Source organism: Hibiscus syriacus, unplaced genomic scaffold (assembly GCF_006381635.1).
Source record: "Hibiscus syriacus cultivar Baekdansim isolate YM2019G1 unplaced genomic scaffold, ASM638163v2 tig00110429_pilon, whole genome shotgun sequence".
NCBI classification, from domain to species: Eukaryota; Viridiplantae; Streptophyta; class Magnoliopsida; order Malvales; family Malvaceae; genus Hibiscus; species Hibiscus syriacus.
In genome coordinates this window covers 12,105,544-12,123,650 of record NW_024062733.1, presented here as the reverse complement: position 1 = coordinate 12,123,650, position 18,107 = coordinate 12,105,544, and the positions used below count along the sequence as shown (strand labels likewise).

The 18,107-nt window shown below is 34.6% G+C and overlaps 1 protein-coding gene across 1 annotated transcript; it reads left to right on the top strand.

Annotated features, from left to right (window-relative positions):
* Positions 1-2,072: 2,072 nt before the first annotated feature.
* Positions 2,073-6,209, top strand: LOC120124825 (F-box only protein 6-like). Its single transcript, XM_039143401.1, has 2 exons — positions 2,073-2,253; positions 4,721-6,209. The coding sequence occupies exons 1-2, from the start codon at positions 2,144-2,146 to the stop codon at positions 5,967-5,969; spliced, it is 1,359 nt and encodes a 452-aa protein (XP_038999332.1). The 5' UTR covers positions 2,073-2,143; the 3' UTR covers positions 5,970-6,209.
* The last annotated feature ends 11,898 nt before the right edge of the window (positions 6,210-18,107 follow it).

Sequence of the window (18,107 nt, the reverse complement as noted above, 5' to 3'; positions counted from 1 at the left end):
TGAAGGAGCTTTGTTGACGAAATTGGGTAGTGATCACCTATCATATTAGGCGCGAAGGGAATGATGTGTCCGATGCATCATCTAAAAGCACATCAAATGTTTCTCTTGAGATTATCTTTCATGTTGATCCTCCTATTTGGTTGCTTCCTTTGTTAACGAAGGATTCTATGGATTGATTCATTATATTATACTGGTATAAGTACACTTTTCTTCTATTTATTATAAGAGAAATTTTTAACGAGACTCGTATTAGTATCCCATATGACCATTTGTAGTCATACATTTCACCCAAAAAAACATAATTAACTTAAAAGTTTAGATTTTAAAATTAGCATTGTCCATCTTGAATAATACTTCCATCCGTCACTAGTATTAAGATTGTAATTGTATCTTCAAAATTTTTAAATTTTAATAGTTAATTTTTTTTTATATTTTTATTGATTTTTAAATTTTATATTTTTGAAAAATTAATATTCTTTACATAATTTTATGTTTATCCTTAAATATAACGAAGATGAAATGTAAAGTTTAGGTAAGCCGAAGTTAATATTTTCGAGATCGAAGCTCTACGTTGAAGCAAACCTTGGGCGGTCGTCTAAGAACTGTTTGGCGGGTCGAGTCTCGGTTGTTGTATGCACCCATGAATTTAGGTTCTCATCAATTATGACAATGAACTCTCAACTGTTTCTTGTTTTTCTTTTATGATAAATAAATTTTAGAGAATTAAGGGTACAATACGATGATTTTTTAGGAGGTTATCTATCTTAATATTATTATCGCTTAAGTATATTTAATTACAGAGTTTTAATAGGATCCGATGTATTAGTATTTGTATGACCGCACTCGATTATTTTTTGTTTTACTCATGTTTTATCATTTATTTATTTTTCTCCCGATTCCTAGGACTTTATTTTGATTAATCCAGACTGACCGACGTTGCACGCTTTGATTTTGATAGACAAGTCTCTCAGCAAGAATTTTTTACGTACACAAAAATTCAAACTTGAAATTTGCTTAAGAGATATCAATCTGCTTACCACTCGAACTAATCCCGTCAGTGACTTATCATTTATTTAAAACTCCTATTAATTTTTTTCCAAATAATTAAATACAATTCAATAATTTAAAATTTATATAATCAATTCAACTCCACATAATTCAATACTCCTTCCTAAGTTTAATTATTATGCACATGAGTTTCAACTTCACCTTACTTAAAAAGTTCTTTTAAGAATTACTCTAATTTAAGTTATTTCATATATAGATATTACGAAATCAAATTTAATATTAAAACACATATTTTATTAAATAATTTGAAGGGATTATAAAATAATATATAAATAAAGTTTTTCTTAAAATTATTAAAAATATAAACGTATAAATATAATTACTCAAATTAGTTTTTTTAAAGAAAAATATTTTTTATCATTAAAACTATTCTACGAATTTAAATATAAAATATATATTACTTTTTTATAAGATGAAATAATAAATTGATGGAGGGAAGACAAAGGCCATGAATATGATGATGGAGTCGGTACTTCCGTAAATCTAACAAAATCATCATAAAAATTATATTGGAAAAGAGGTTGGGTGGGGACAAATCATCATAACGGAGAAACTACAAGTCCTTTGGAATTTTTTTGGAGAGAAAAAATAATTAAAATAATTAAAATTTGGAAATTATTATTATAAATGATTAAAGTAGTGAAATTTATATATATAGATAATTACCATCCATGATATGATAAAAGTTATAATTAAAGTGCTGAATTTTCCATTTGTAAACAACTGTGAATCCCTTTAGGCTAATGAAGAAAGCATAGAAATTTGTTGAAGAAATGATTTTGAAAATAGTAAGAAGGATTTAGCTTTATTTGTTTTTTGAATTTAAAAAAAAGTCCTAAAGTGGGAAAGAAGGTAAAAGGGATGATTATGATGACAAAAAAGCGTGCGGGTGAGAATAATTACATGAAATTATGGGTTTATGGGTCAAACTGATTTGGTATTAGATGACTCGCTTCGCTTAACTCACAACGAAACAGCATTGTAATGACATAGAGATTAGAGAGACGATTGAAAGAGAAAAAAGGAAATTTCTTTTTCTTCTTACGTTGTTGTTGTGAAGGAGCTATTGGTGGCCATGGAAGAGCTGGCCATGCTCAGGCGGCTCATCGCTCAGCTTCAAGACTTTTTGCAACTCTACGGCTCTCCTCCTCCTCCCTCCGACCACCACCACCACCACCGCCACAGGTTGCTTTCTTTTAGATAGATCTCTTCAGTTCCTTCTTCCTCTCTCACCGCACATTTTATCTTCACCCCCTTCTCTGCTTATGGCATTTATTTGTTCTGTTTATTTTGATAAAATGTTAAGGTGATTTCTTGTAGGTTATTGAATTCCAATGTGTTTTTCACATTTTTCTTTGCACGTTCTGATGCTAACTGTCGTAGTTTTCTCTCAAATTTCCATTTTCTCAGTGGTTTCCGCTTGTTAATTCCATTAGATTTTTTGGTAGTTATTTCCACCTAGTTTGCACATTTTTTCTTTGCAAACATGATTGATTTTTAGAGTAATACCATTTTCAAGTTCTTTCATTGTATTTCGATCATGTAGATTCTTTTTCAGTCCTTTTTGCTTTGCTTTTCCTTTTCTCCTTTTTGCTGTTTTCTGTTTTTTTATTCTCTTGTTCCCTCTTCTTTGTTAGGGAATGATGATTTTGTTTTAAATCTTGTCATGGTTAACTTTGAACTTGTTGACTACTATAATTTGATTAATGATACTTGAATATTTCTTCTTGGCTGTGGTCAATAAGTGATAATGCTTATCAGTTATTTTCAAATTTCTCCTTTTCCTTGTTAAGTATGGATTAAAAGATAGTTAATTTACTAGTAATTCAACTCATATAGGGCTATGGGGTTTCAAGTTGGACTTCATTTGTTTTCAAGGTCTCCTTTAAAACTTTGAGTTTTACAAAAGCATGTTGGATAGCTTCTTGGTTAATTCATAATGCTCAGTTTGTTGATATGCCACAGTAGGGCCGAAGGGGTCTCTTTCGCAATATTCCTTCATATCTATGCTTTATGAAAAATCATTCTTGGCAATGTAACTGAGCACATAATTGAAAATTTCGTTTAGTAGTGCACGTAGTTGGAATAGAGGTTTTTGGTTGTGCAACGAAAACAAAAACCGGCTGGTGAAAGCAATCAAAATAAATTGGGTAAATTTTGCATACCTCATTAGGTCATTAGCTTTGTTGTGGTCTTATTTTCATTCTATATGCTTTGCGCCAATGTTCTCGTTTATGACAAACTCTGATGAGTACTAAGCATATTATATTTGTGATTCTGATGATGCAACTTAGTGAATTCTAGACCTTTGATTCTTGTTGTTGATGTTTCTGTCCAAGTTGAGCAAAAATTTCAACTTACTGCAAGGAGTTATTTGAGATTTTGTTATACCTGCTTGGCATTCTATTTTGAAGTTCAAGGACTTGAGGACAAGTGCCTGTCATTTTTCAACTATATCTTCGTTTATTTGTTGATCGTGAAAAACTAGCATATGTTATAGCTAGGGTAGGAATCTCTTGTCTTGTGCCCATATGGTCCATATATAAGTGGAGGCGATTTGCGATGTTGTTCAAGCTAAAGTTCATTTTCAAGTTTTTTTTTTGCTAATGAAAGTTGAGGCAATTTACAATATTGTTCTAGCGAAAGTTAATTTTTAAGTTCTTTTCTAATGAAAATGTTTTGTGGCTGGGATCTATCTTGCTAATGTGCATTTTTGTAGTTCCCTTTTAATTAAAATGTTAGGTAAAACTAGTAAGGAAAATATGGTAAGATATGCTTTCTGTTAATATGAAGACGATAAGATGCATGTTGCATGTTTGGAAGCATGATGTATATCATGGCTTGAGTATGCAAAGCTCATGGAATGGTCTTGTTTTTTTCTTCTTCCTTTTTTTGCATAAATGGCCATAAAGATGTGTACCTGTGAGTACCTGCGGTCCAAATGGATTGCTAGTTACTTGTATGATCGCCTACTAAATTCGGTTGTGATCTCTAGTACAAGTCTATAGGTTAATCATGAAACATGTTGTTGCACACAGGGGCGGACGTAGGATTTTATGCTCGGGGGCTAACTTATAAAATTTTGTGGGCGAAAACAGGTTATCAATAGAAAGTTCAAAGAAAATACCTAAATTATATGAGAATTTGAAATTTTCAGGGGGGCGACCACCCCTGCCAGCCCTCTCGGTCCATCCCTGGAGCCTGCACAGACACAAGGCTTCTTTGCTACCTTTCATATCATGATGTTTTGAGAAGTTCCCTTCATAATCCTTGTTAATTTTTTCATGCCAATAAATTTTCTAGGATGCTTTGGCTGTTTACATTTTTCTTTTTATCAATGTACCCACTAGCAGTGTGTATTGAATTTGTTTTGATGCACAAACTTAGCTAATAGGGAAGATTGGTAATTGAGTACATCGCTTTAAGTATTGATCAATATGATGGTGAGGCTAGTTGAACTATCTCTTTCGACATAAAACAGATCGTAATTAGTCGAGATACTTACCATATGGATGGTGATATGGTCGATGGTGGAATTGGCACCTCTAATAATGCTGTAAACATGTATAAGCTTAATTGTCTTAAGCTTATTGTAGTTGTCTAGTTTATGTAGAAAGCTGTAACATGATTTCTGATGTTAGCTTCCATGCAGGTGGTTTGTGCCCCTTATCAATGATACTTCTGCAGAAAATTACTACAGTCTTGTAATGGCTGCTGGAAAATCTGGTAGTTGTAAGTTGTTGGAATCTTTCGAGTCTCCACCAAGCAAGAGATCACGAAAGGATCTGAATGGAGAGAAGTTACATTTTAGTGCCGATACACCTGAGATGGAGGTTATGGAACAAGATATTTGGAAAGAATTCCCTGAAGACCTTTTTGAAGCTGTCATTGCTAGACTTCCCATTTCAACATTCTTTCGCTTCCGCTCAGTTTGCCGTAAATGGAATTCCTTGATGGACTCAAAAACTTTCTCTCAACATTGTGTTGAAATTCCACTACGCGATCCCTGGTTCTATGCTTTTACTCATGACAATGTGAACATTGGAACCATGTATTATGACCCATCCATGAGGAAATGGCACCGTCTTGCGTTTAAACCAGCAAAAATGATTGCCGAGCCAGTTGCATCTGCTGGTGGTCTAGTTGTTTTTCTTGACATTGGTCATAGGAAATTCTCTGTCTGCAATCCTTTGACACAGTCAATTAAAGAGTTGCCACCTAGGTCGGTTAAAGTGTGGTCGTGTATGGCCGTGGGGATGACTCTGAACAGAAATTCAACCACTGGAGGCTACAGCGTCATGTGGGTGGGAGGCGACGGAGAATGTGAAGTTTATGATTCGGTGAAGAATTCATGGACTCGACTGGGAACCATGCCATTAAACATTAAGGTGTCACCCTCACATAACTTTCAGTCACGAGCTGTGTTTGTCGATGACACACTTTACTTTATGCGGTCAGACCCAGAAGGGATTGTGTCCTACAACATGGAGACTGGGGTATGCAAACAATTTATTATCCCAGCACCTGTACATCTGAGTGACCACTCGCTTGCAGAGTATAAGGGCAGGATCATGCTCATCGGATTGCTGACAAAAAATGCTGCCACTTGTGTCTGCATATGGGAGCTGCAGAAGATGACGCTCTTGTGGAAGGAGGTTGACAGAATGCCAAACATATGGTGCTTAGAGTTTTACGGGAAGCACGTTCGAATGACTTGCTCTGGCAACAAAGGTTTGCTCATGTTGCACTTGAGATCGAGACAAATGAACCGGTTAGTTACATACAATGTGAAGAGCGGGGAGTGGCTGACGGTTCCCGCATGCGTTGCACCACGGGGGAGAAAGCAACCGCGGGTAGCATGTTGCATCGCCTTCAACCCCTGTTTGACTGCTACTGCTTGATTTCCAACCCTTCTCTGTGCTCCTAGCGCTGGCAGCATTGGGACGTCAAGGAAGGTTTTTCCTGTTATATATCCATTTTCTGAATTTGCAACTGGAATTGTGCTTGGCTACTAACGAGCTTTTGCTGCTAGTTCCTAGGGCGGATTTTCTTTTTGGTTACATGGAGCAACATAAATGGCCATTTTCTTCATTTTCTTCTTTTGTACGAACATGCGGATGAATAACATTAAGGTTTTATTTTTATAATCAAACAAAAGTTCATTGAAGATTAGACAAGTATAAAACGAAACAGACATAAGATTTTATTTGTATTAAAGGGAATATAAATGCACTCTCTCGATCCAATTGAAAGTAAAAAAGTACAAAAACAGAATAAAAACAATAATTTAAATACTAAACTTTTAATTTACCTAATTTTTAATTATTTTATACTAATATAAAAATTAAAATTAAAAATTTCAACAGGAACCCTAATGGCCCTCAGCTGCTCCCGTGTCTCCTGAAAATTTTAATTTTTTATATATTTAGATATTTTATTTATATTTTCTTTTAATAATCTATTTTTGCTAGGTCTGTAAATGGATTAGATGTTCAGTGATCCACTCGTGAACCGTTCGACGGAAAATTTGTTTATGTTCGTTTATTTATTAAACAACCAAACATGAACAAGATTTTATGTTCGATTAATTAAATGAACAAACACGAACAAAAAGCTCGTTTGTTCATTTATGTTCGTGGGCTTTTGATAATCCGTTCGTTTATGTCTCTCTATTTATATTTAGCATAATCTACAGATTTATTTGAAATAATAAGACATAATAAATTTTAACCTTAAACCCATTAATATTTTAAAACCTAGTTAATTTTTAAACCCAAATAAAAAAAATACTCAAACTAATTAAAGAAAATATAAATCCTAAAATTATTTGGAAAGAAAGAACTCTTCTCAAATATAAACTCAATTAATTTTATATTCATTAGTTTATGTTCGTTCATTTATTATTTTAACAAATGAATATGAACAAACACGAACAAACTAAATTTCTCAATGAACGAATACTAACAAGAAATTTCGTTCGTTTAGTTGTTTATGTTTGCTCGTTTGTTCGGTTAAAGTTAAATGAACGAACATGAATATACCACGTTTGTTGCGTGCTGTGGGTACTATAAATTGGACGCAAGTTATGTGCAAGTATACACAATCGCACAAGTAATAAAGAGTGAGCGAGTATTGTTCCCAGAAGTTAAGTTAAAGCAAGAATACTAATTCATCTTAGTATATTTAGTGTGGTGGTATGCACAAATGAGAATGTTGTGGCATAATGAAATGTGTGCAGATGGGGATTTAATGGTATTGTGGAAATGTGATGGCAATGTAGCAGTGTAGAAAATGGAAATGTTATGGTAATTGAAGATGTACTTGAAATGTAAACAACAAAAAATGTCAACGTAAAACGAGTTGAGAATTTGAAAATAAATAAGCAAACTTAATAATCCTTACACAACAGGCTACTATGGGAATGAATGGTAGGGTTACTAAGGAATCCTAAGCCTTGCCTTTCAGAATGATTCAAGCTTTTATGACCTATTTTCTCGACAAATTTTACTAGGAGTGCCCCTACTCTATCTCTAGTCATGGGACCTGATAGATAAAAATGCCATGGTAATGCATCTCGGTGTGAATAGTAACATCGAACCTATCGAATAAGTGCTACTCCTTTTAGTCGTTGAAATTCTATTCTTATCTTTAAGGTGAATTAAGTCTTAGTTAGTAGTTTAAACCTATTGCTCACATTGATCTTCCCTTAGTTTATCTCGAACACTAAAGATCATTCACCTAGTTTCTTTCGAACACTAAGTGTTCTACCCAAGAAAATACTACTCTCATAGCTCTTACAATCCTAAGTTATTAAGCACAATGAACACAACAAATAGATAACATAAAAACTCAAATCATTCATTAAAGTATATGCTTAATCATCCATAAAAACCCACACCATATAAGGTTTAGTTCATAGTGGGGTTTGAAATATCCAAAAGAATAATCCGTTCCATACAACCCAAGTAATCAAAAGAAAAATGAAGAATAAAGGTAGAGGAAACTCCCAACGCGTGCTGCCGGTTGCTCCTCGGACCACCACGAATGACACCTTAGCATGCTAGCTCACCTTAGACGTCTAGCTCGTCACTCTCTTGAGCTTGGTTATAGAGGAACACTTTGAAAAGATGAAAAGAAAAATAAAGTTGAGAACTTTCAGCTTCCTCTTGCTTAGCTCACTGTTTCCCTCTAAAGAATTATCATTTAATTGCATGACCACCTTTTCTATTTATATTAGGGTAATGTCCTAGGTTTTAGTGCAAAAATTCCCAATGTAACCTAAGGTACATTCCCCTCACGTGAATTAGGGTCAAAGGTGGTAGTGGTCCCCACCAAGGTTGTTAGCATCAGAGAACAATTGAGTGATGGACAGTTGGTAGCTCCCATAAAAATATATTCTTATTTTTTTTATCTTTTTCTGCACACATGAGTCATCCCAAATTGCCTTAGCAATTCTCATTTTCTAAACATTTGAGAATATTGCAACAATTCTCCATGCTTACCCTTTGCTTTATCAACCTGCACAACATCAGCAAAACACAACCTTCTCGTAAAATAGCACAATTTACAAAATAATACGCCACGATAAACATAAATCACCAAATGCAATTATATGCTCCTAAACGCACCTATATGAACCTATATGTATTCTAAGATAACCAATAACTTAAGTGGAAAGGCCCTAAATATAGTTTTTTTTACGAAGTTATCACACCCCCAAACTTAAGATATTATTTGTCCTCAAGCAATGGATAGTAGTTAGCAAAAGAAAAATGTCATGCAAAGTTCAACTTCAAGACAATCATGTGGGATAGAGTTTCAGCCCTCAGAAATGTATTGGCATTAACAAGCTAGACAAGTGGAGATTTCAAGAATATTATCCTAGAACAAGATCTTTTTCCAGTGTGTGTGCGTGACTATATCCAATCTATGCTTAGTCAAGTTAGAAAAAAATCTAAAGAAAATATACTATTATGCCCTAGCATGTTTTCAAATTTAGGCTTAAGTTCATTACTCCTATTTCCATTTAAGTTATAATTTTTTTTATATACTGGTACGAGGGGAGTCAGCCTATCACAACTATTATCCCACACTCTAGATGAATGAGATCATACCTTCTATCCCCGAGCTAGTCAGGTAGATTCATCTCGTGACTACACTTTCATTCACTCGTATGCCTATGGCTGCCACTTATTAAAATGTGATATCCAGGTAATGACATGACAAAGAGGAGTGTCTATCTATAGTTATGCCGAAGCATTTATTCACAATTAACCACAATTCAAAATATATAATGGAGTTTAATTTAAGCAATTTAGTTTATTCTCATTAATACACAAGCTTTATTTCCTAAAAAATTTCTAAAATACCTAAGTATAGAGAGCATACAATCGTGTAACAATTATAAGCACAAACAACCATGTCCTAGAGCAAATCCTATCTAACTTCAAAGTCATGTATATTCAGTTTTATAATAGCCATAAGAATTCATCTTCATCGGACATCATCAACTTATTCCAAAAAAATTATCCTAATTCTTACTAATGCTAGGGCAAATTAGTTATGCTAATTATATCATGTAAATGTCCTACTAAGAACACTACCTCCCCCAAACTTGAGAGATGCATTATCCTAAATGAAAAAAATAAATTAAGTTAAAAACTACACTAAATGTTATGTAATGCAATGCAAGGTACCTCGACTTATCTAAGATGGTGGTGGTACCGTGGTGGCTCTACTGCGCCTACTGCATCTCTTCAATGGGGGTGGGCTTGGCGCTGAGTTTGATGCAGGCTTAGCGGGGTGGGGCTCGACTGCTTTCAGGTTTCTTGGCGGACAGAGTGTCCACACGCCTTGCAGACCTCTTATGGCGTCTTTTAGTCATGTGTAGAGGAATTGTTACGACAATTCTAGTTGCTCGGGCATCTCTCCTTGTGGCTCCTTAGCAATGAAGTGGACCTCCATTGGCTGTTCTGGCTCGAATTTGGTTTCTGATATACTAAAAATACTAATATTAAAATAAATAAAGCAAAGAAAGAAAATAAACACACAATCGGAACAAAAAAATTACTATAAAAAATAAAAAATGTTGAAGGAAAACAAACTTCAAAACATCATGGATTGATATGGTAGTTTTTTCGCATTTGATTGAAGCACCAATATAGACCAAAATTCCCCACACATATAATAGCAATCCTTGCTCCTTCAGAATGCTCTTTTTCAGGGACATATCTTGTAATCATTTGGTCAACACATTCTTTGAAGAGGTATGAGTCATCCCAATAACAATAACGAACATTATGCATGAACTTGCTCTTTTCCTGGCTATTCAAATCATGAGGCAAAATAGGACTAATGAGAAAATTGACAATATCAACGTACAACGAAATTGTCGCGACAAATAATAATTTCTCATTAGAAAAGTGATTGGCAAAGGATTTAATTCTAAGGAAGGTGTATGCTGTAGCAAAAGTTTTGGAGGAATAAATTCAGCAAAATATAAGGGTTCGAATTCCATACCTGATCTAGCCATGAGTAAGCTAGATTGATGTACCTTCATTAGAATTTCCTCCAGCTCTTCTTTGTCTTCTTCCAAGAGCTTTTCATAATCATCCAACTGTATGAAATTGTTGTGGCAATGTTGTTATGCTTCTTCTTCTATCACTGAGTCTATTTCCAAAATACTCTGACATTCTTTAGAATCATCCACATACTTGAGAGAATGAAATACATTCACGGTCACACTTTGATCAGCCACTCACATAATGAGTTCACCATTCTCACAATCAATAAGGATGCAACCTATGGCTAGGAAAGGTCTCTCCAAAATAATGGGTGCATTGTCATCAACCTTGAAATCAAGTATAAGAAAGTCGATTGGGAACATAAATTTATCCACCCTCACTATGACATCTTCGATCCTTCCCTCGGGACAAACATGGGATCGGTCGACTAATTGCAAAATAACGGAGGTAGGTCTTGCATTTCTCATCCTGTGCTTCAAAAATATTGACTTGGGCATTAGATTCACACTTGATCTAAGGTCACACAGTTCCTTCACAACATAATTGTCTCTTATATAGCATGGAATGATAAAGATGCCAGGATCTTTTTGCTTTGGCGACAACTTACTCAATACGGAGAAAAATTCTTTTACTGTGGCAATTGTCTCAAACTTCTCAACTTTTCTCTTTTTGGTGATAATATTTTTGAGAAATTTTGCCTATGTGGGCATCTGATCAATGGCCTCTAGGAGTATGACATTAATATATAGCTGAACGAGAATGCCAATAAATTTCTTGAAGTGCACATCATCATTATGCTTTTTCAGCCTTTAAGGGAATAGTGGTGAGGTTCTGACTTCTTCTACTAATGGGGTGGGAACTACTTGCTACAACATTTTTTTTGCTCCCTGAGTATACTTACTAGTTGAAACCTCATCATTATCTTTCTCCTCGAGAGTCTCTTATGGTAATTCCGGTTCTGCTTGCACATTCACGGGGGTGGAATTGTCTGACTTCTTTCCCTCAAAATTATCTTATTGATTGATTCAGATGTCATTCCTTACAGTGAGTGCACTACATTGCTCATTCTCATGAGGTTTAGTAACCTCAGTGTCATTTGACAGACGACCTGGATGGCGTTCTTGTAATGTCGCGACTATTTGACTAACCCGACTCTCCAAAGCTCTTAGAGATGCACTGTGACTTTGCAGCAATATTAATTGATTCTTGATAGCCGTAGAACATTCTTGTAGTATAGTCCTTATGCTTGCTATAAATTTTTTGCACAGTAACCTCCAACAAGTTGGTATTAGATGAAGATGCTACCACCTTATTAGAATTATGACATGACATATTCATTTGAAAACTTGGGGACTCGTTTACATTCTGCTTCTGAGTAGAGTGATTAACATTAGTGGCTCATTGATTTCCCTACAAGAAATTAGGATGTTGACACCATTCTGAGTTGTACTTGTTGGACTAGGGGTTATTGTGGTTGTTTCAGTTGAAATTCCCCACATAGTTGATGGATTTATTTTATTGTATGGGCACCCATTTTCATAGTGATTGATTCGATATAAGAAACATGTTGAGATGGAAACATTCAATTCTTTTACCTTATTGGAACATTGCAAGTTCTTCAATATATTTGTGATAGCGAAGAGCTGGGCGGAGACTGAATCCTTCGCATCTAGATCAAATGTCCCTAGTGCCTTCATCATTGTTTTAAGCCTTGAAGAGGGAAATTGGTAATCATTGTTTGCAATCCTATCAAGGATGTCAAAAGCATCTTTAGGTGATTTATCTAGCAAAGTGCCATTTTCCGAGACATCTAGCATCATCTTAGTGGGTGCATTAACTTCATTGTAAAATATCATAACTTGAGTCTAATCTTGAAATCTATGACTATTACACTTTCAAAGCAATCCTTTATATTAGTCCCAACACTCATACATATACTCGTCATCAGCTTGACGGAAAGATGCTATGTCATTTTTTATTTGAGTGTGTATGTTCGACAGATTATTCCACAGTAACAATCTTTTACATAGATAAGTCATTGACTCCATCGAGTCGGATGGAACTCCACTCAACTAAGCCCTTAATCAGTCACACAAAGAATAAAGAAATAATTTAAGCTTCAACACATATTCATGCAATCTTTCTTGGATAAACGAGTCACAAACTTCTAAGAAAACACGAATGTGTTGCCTTGCATCTTCATGAGGCATGCCACCAAATTGTCCTATCGAGTTTAACATGTTGAACATGATTGGTTTGAGTTCAAAGTGAGCTTCTTGGATCTCAAGAGCTATAATCCTTAGGTTGAGATCATCCAAAATAGGAGTTAAGTGATCTAAAATAGCTCTAGGTCGAGGTACTATTTCAATATTCCGATTTACCACATCACTTGGATCTGTTGGATCTTAAACTTGTGGAACTCTTTGGTTTTGAACACCGTACATGGCTATATTAGCACATTGAGCACGACGTCTTCTACTGATTAATTGTTCAATCTCAAGTAGTAAAGGATATAGAGGTTCCTCAACAGTCATTCTGGTCATGCAATGGCAAAACCTGAGAAAGAAAAACAAAGAAAATAACAAGTAAAACTATACTAAAAAAACAAAACATGGGTAAAATAAAAATGCTATAACAAAACTATTAAACTTCCAATTGCCAATCCCCGACAATGGCGCAAAAAACTTGTTTCATTATATGAGTACTATAAATTAGACACAAATTATATGCAATTTTAAACAATCAAACAAGTAATAAAGAGTGAGGGAGTATTGTTCCCATGAGGATTGGAGGAAATTGCAAGTTAAGTTAAAACACAAATATTAATTTATCTATGTATAGTTAGTATAGTGATATGCACAAATGAGAATGTTATTGGCAAAATGGACTATGTGTGGATGTGGGTTTAATGATATTGTGGAAATGTGATGGCAATGTGACAGTGTAGCAAACGGAAATGTTGTGGCAATTAAAGATGTACTTGAAATGTAAACAACTAAAAATGTCAAGGTAAAATGAGTTGAGAATTCATAAATAAATAAGCATACTTAATAATCCTCACACAACAAGCTACTGTTTCGTGATTTAAGTGCTTCACAATTGGTGCAAGTGTACACGTGGCAAGTTATAGTATAGAAAAGATATCGTCTCCACAAGGATTAATGAAACTCTGTATTCTAACTTCTTACACTGTAAAAAGGAATAAATAGGTGATCGTAGGAGTATGAAATAACAATTTAAATAAATGAACAAGTAAATGAAGGTATAGAATGAGATTGAATAAGAGAGAATATCGGGTTATCATGATTAGTGGTATGACAACTGTCTAGAAAATTTGAGTAGTTGATTGCTGAAGCAATTTGACTACCTTGGAAACTGAAAATAATTTAATTGCCTTAGCTACTGGGTTCATTCCTTCAAAGTTTGGCAGCGTTTTTCAATGTCTCTTTGTTATCCCTAACTCAAAAAACTAGTTAATTATGCATGACTTGGTGATATATCCCTGTATTAACCATGGGTGAACAACAACTGATCTTACGCTCCTTTTAGCCGTTGAAATTTGAATCTTATTCTTAATATGGATTAACCTTCATCAACGTTCATTCAAATAAAGATCATGCTTATTCGTTTCTTGAATATAACTCTCTCGATATTAGATAAATGGATAAACTCTCGATATCCTATCCCAATTCACTCGAAATCAATTAATTAACTAAGAATGAACAAACTTTGAACTAAAAAGATAATCAAGAATTCAAACAAATCCAAAAAGCTTTCACAACCTCAAAATCCCAGCAACCCTAGCCAAATAGAATTAGTTTATGGCTAAGTTTAAGCGAACATAATGAAGAAAAATCTAAACATAAATAGGATAGAAAGAACACGAATGTGTAACTGGTTCCCCATAAACTCTTCACCCCTTTATATGCGTCTTGGATTCCTATTTATAGGAGACGAGTCGGTTCAATTGATTCTTGTTGAAGGAGAATTCTAATTGTAATAAAAGAGCTATTAATTCTGTTTTATCTTTATCTTCAATCTTCCTTGCAACCAAGACTTCTTTTCCTCTTTAAAATCTATGTAGAAGTCCAAACTTTTAGGCTTTATCCCTTGTTTTGTGGTGTTTATGAGGTGAATTTATCCAATTATCTTTATCATGCACAAAATAACACAACCAACATCTTTTCCACAAAAAGCGATAAAATTGCATGATCAACTTAGTGATGATGAAAAATTATGGAATTATGCACGAAACACCAAAAATGTAAATATAATGAACTTAAATCTAGCAATAATTAGAGGAAAAAGGGTAGAACTATGGGAATGAATGGTGGGGTTACTAAAGAATTCTAAGCCTTGTTTCTTAGAATGATTTAAGCTTTTATGACCTATTTTCTCTACAGAGTTTACTAAGAGTACCCCTACACTATCTTTAGTCATGGGACCTGACAGATAAAAATACCACGGTAATACCTCCCGGCATGAACAATAATATCGAACCTATCGAATAAGTGTTACTCCTTTTAGTCGTTGAAATCATATCCTTATATCTAAGTTGGATTAAGTCTTAGTTAGCAACTAAAACCCATTGCTCACGTTGATCCTCCTTTAATTTCTCTCGAACACAAAGGATCATTAACCTAGTTTCTTTCGAACACTAAGTGTTCTACCTAAGAAAATACTACTCTCATAGCTCTTACAATCCTAAGTCATTAATCATAATGAATGAAACAAACAAATAACATAAAAACTCAAATCATTCATTAAAGCAAATACTTTGTCATCCCTAAAAACCAACAATATATAAGGTTTAGTTCATGGTGGGGTTCGAAATATCCAAAAGAATAATCTGTTCCATACAACCCAAGTAATTGAAAGAAAAATGAAGCATAAGGGTTGAGGAATGTAACGCTTCATACCTGATCCAAGAGTTTGAGCGGGATACTTGATCATTTTTTTCATCGATCAAAACAGTGAAGAGATTGATCCTTTTTCACGGGGGATCGATCCTTCACAAGGTAGAAAGTTTGGGATCGATCATTTCCCCTAAAGGATCGATAATGTTTTCTGAAAAATCGGAGATTTGCTATGAACATGTATATTTGGTCAACTAATCACCCCTGTAAAAGTAACCATGGACTAGGAAAGTGCTTGGAAACCATTCAACCACTTCATACATGTCAAAACAAAGGTGTAGCATGCTTTATAACATAATTCAACACATTAATCAATGATTTGGAACCAAAAGTCAACAATTGCATAAAAACTCATCTCAAATACAAGTCACCTACTCATTTTTGGCATTTAATGTCGTTTCATGCAAACTAAGAGTCTAACATGTTTAGTTTACCAAGTTACACTTAAATAAACACTCTAAACACTTCGTTAGGGTCTAAATCAACATTTGAGTGATTTCATGCTTCAAGCAACAAATTCATACTTATAAATCCAACGTCAACAAATCAAAACAACATAAAATCCCAAATATAAATCAACTTATTACAAACCAAAATCCAACATTATAAGTCCAACAAAGTGAATAATAGGTATAAGTCCCAAACGACCCCAAATTGCCACACAAAGTTTTCAAAAACCACATACGTAAAGCTTAATGCCTTAGACTTACTTGGTCACACCAATGTCAAGCTCCTTGTCTCCAAACTCGACTCTAATCCTCTGAAAAATGTTAACAACGAGTGTGAGTTTATAAAGCCCAGTGAACGGCTAACATTCAAAGCAATGTACATAACCAAGATAAAGATCAATCATATATGTTCATACGTAACTTGTTCCTTACTCTACACATATAATTCAACATCTCATACTTAATGATCAAATAATATTTTGCAAATCACTTGATTTCCATATTAAACAAACATCAAATGACCATATAGTTTCAAAGCAATCACAAGTACACATGTATAATTACCTTCATTGACAAGTCACACAATCACACACATTTTTCCATTTCAAGAACAATGATTTTTTTTTCAAAACTCAACTCGCTCATTGGATAAACGAACTCCATAAAACTATCATATATTCTCAGAGGAAACCTCAATGTACCATCCGAACCCCGTATAATCCAAAATCATACACTAATACAAAACACATAGAGTACTCTTTCCTAGGTATGCCTTTCATAACCAAAGGTCCTATTAATAACAATAGCCAATTAATCCAATTCACCAAGAGCGATTGTCAATGATGCAGAGTTTTCACATATCGATTCAAATACACTTTGAAACACACTTACGAATTTGGTTGTCATGATCAACCCATATATTTGGACAGTGAGAAAGTTCAGCTCATCTAATTCACATTCAGAATATATATAGATTTTCAAAAAATCGTTTCCAAAATCCTATGCATCATTTGCAACACATCACATTCAAAATTCACATTCTCATTTCTAACATAAGTGGAATCATATTCAAATCAACATAATTCATATTTCATCATCATAATTAACCAAATAACACTATATATATCAAAATTAAAATGCAACACTACACAACCTCAACCTTGAATCATGTTAATTTCCTAAGAATGAAAGCCATTCACCTTGTTGTCTGAAAACCAAAAACGCTTCCAAACACTACCTCAACTTTCACAAAACTCAAAGCACCAAGTTTCCTTAACCAATAGTGTCACACCCCAATTTACGGGGTTAAATTTTTTAGTTTAATGTGGGGTTTAATATATCAATCAAATTTTGTATTATCCTCAACCACCCTACCCCAGTCTGCACCTCAACCTCCACCAACCATATTTTATATTATCTATTTCAATAATTATAGGAAAATAAATAACCACAAGTGGGAAAAGTTATTCAACCACTGCAATTATTATTATTATTTTTATAATATGTATAATACAGAACCACATATGGATAAGAGTTATCCCGAGCCGTGCTTTATTTCTTAACCTGCGCCACTAAAACGCACCCGCCTCCATCCCTTTTATAATTCTGCACTCCAATGGTGCGCATGGAGATAATCTACGCATCACCCAGTTCCCACGACTTGTTTCGTTCTTGTACCATCGCTTCTAGATCCACCATGTCGGTTCGCCCCGTTAAAATCATCCATCTCTAGAATCCCGACACGACGTCGTGCGGTAGCCCAAGTGGCTTCAGTAATTCTTCTTCTTCGTCTTTGTTTTGGTCGAATTCCTTGTTTTCTGGAGTCCGGGGAAAGATCAAACGGATGGTGCTTATTGATTAGATCGAGATGTTCCTTTCTTATTACCGTTGGATTTGGACGTACATATGGCGGGAATATTTCTAGGTTGATCTCATGACCGATACCACGTATTATGCTTGTTCCTCAGGCAATATCAAAGCCGACGAACCCATTCCCACGAACAAGCACGCCAGAGCTGCTGAGATTTTCAGTAACAAGTAGGTGGTAGATGAAGTACCATGGAAATCAGAACTGCAACTGCAAATAAAAGCATTATCTTCTTCTTCATTAGCGACTGCTTTTGATGTTGGCCTCAACTTTCTTGAATCTG

What these genes read in the sequence shown, in the direction of transcription:
- LOC120124825 (XM_039143401.1), top strand. Translation starts at nt 2,144, where the DNA reads ATGGAAGAGCTGGCCATGCTCAGGCGGCTCATCGCTCAGCTTCAAGAC. An exon ending in CACCACCACCACCGCCACAG is followed by an intron (nt 2,254 to 4,720) that starts GTTGCTTTCTTT and finishes GCTTCCATGCAG; the next exon opens with GTGGTTTGTGCCCCTTATCA.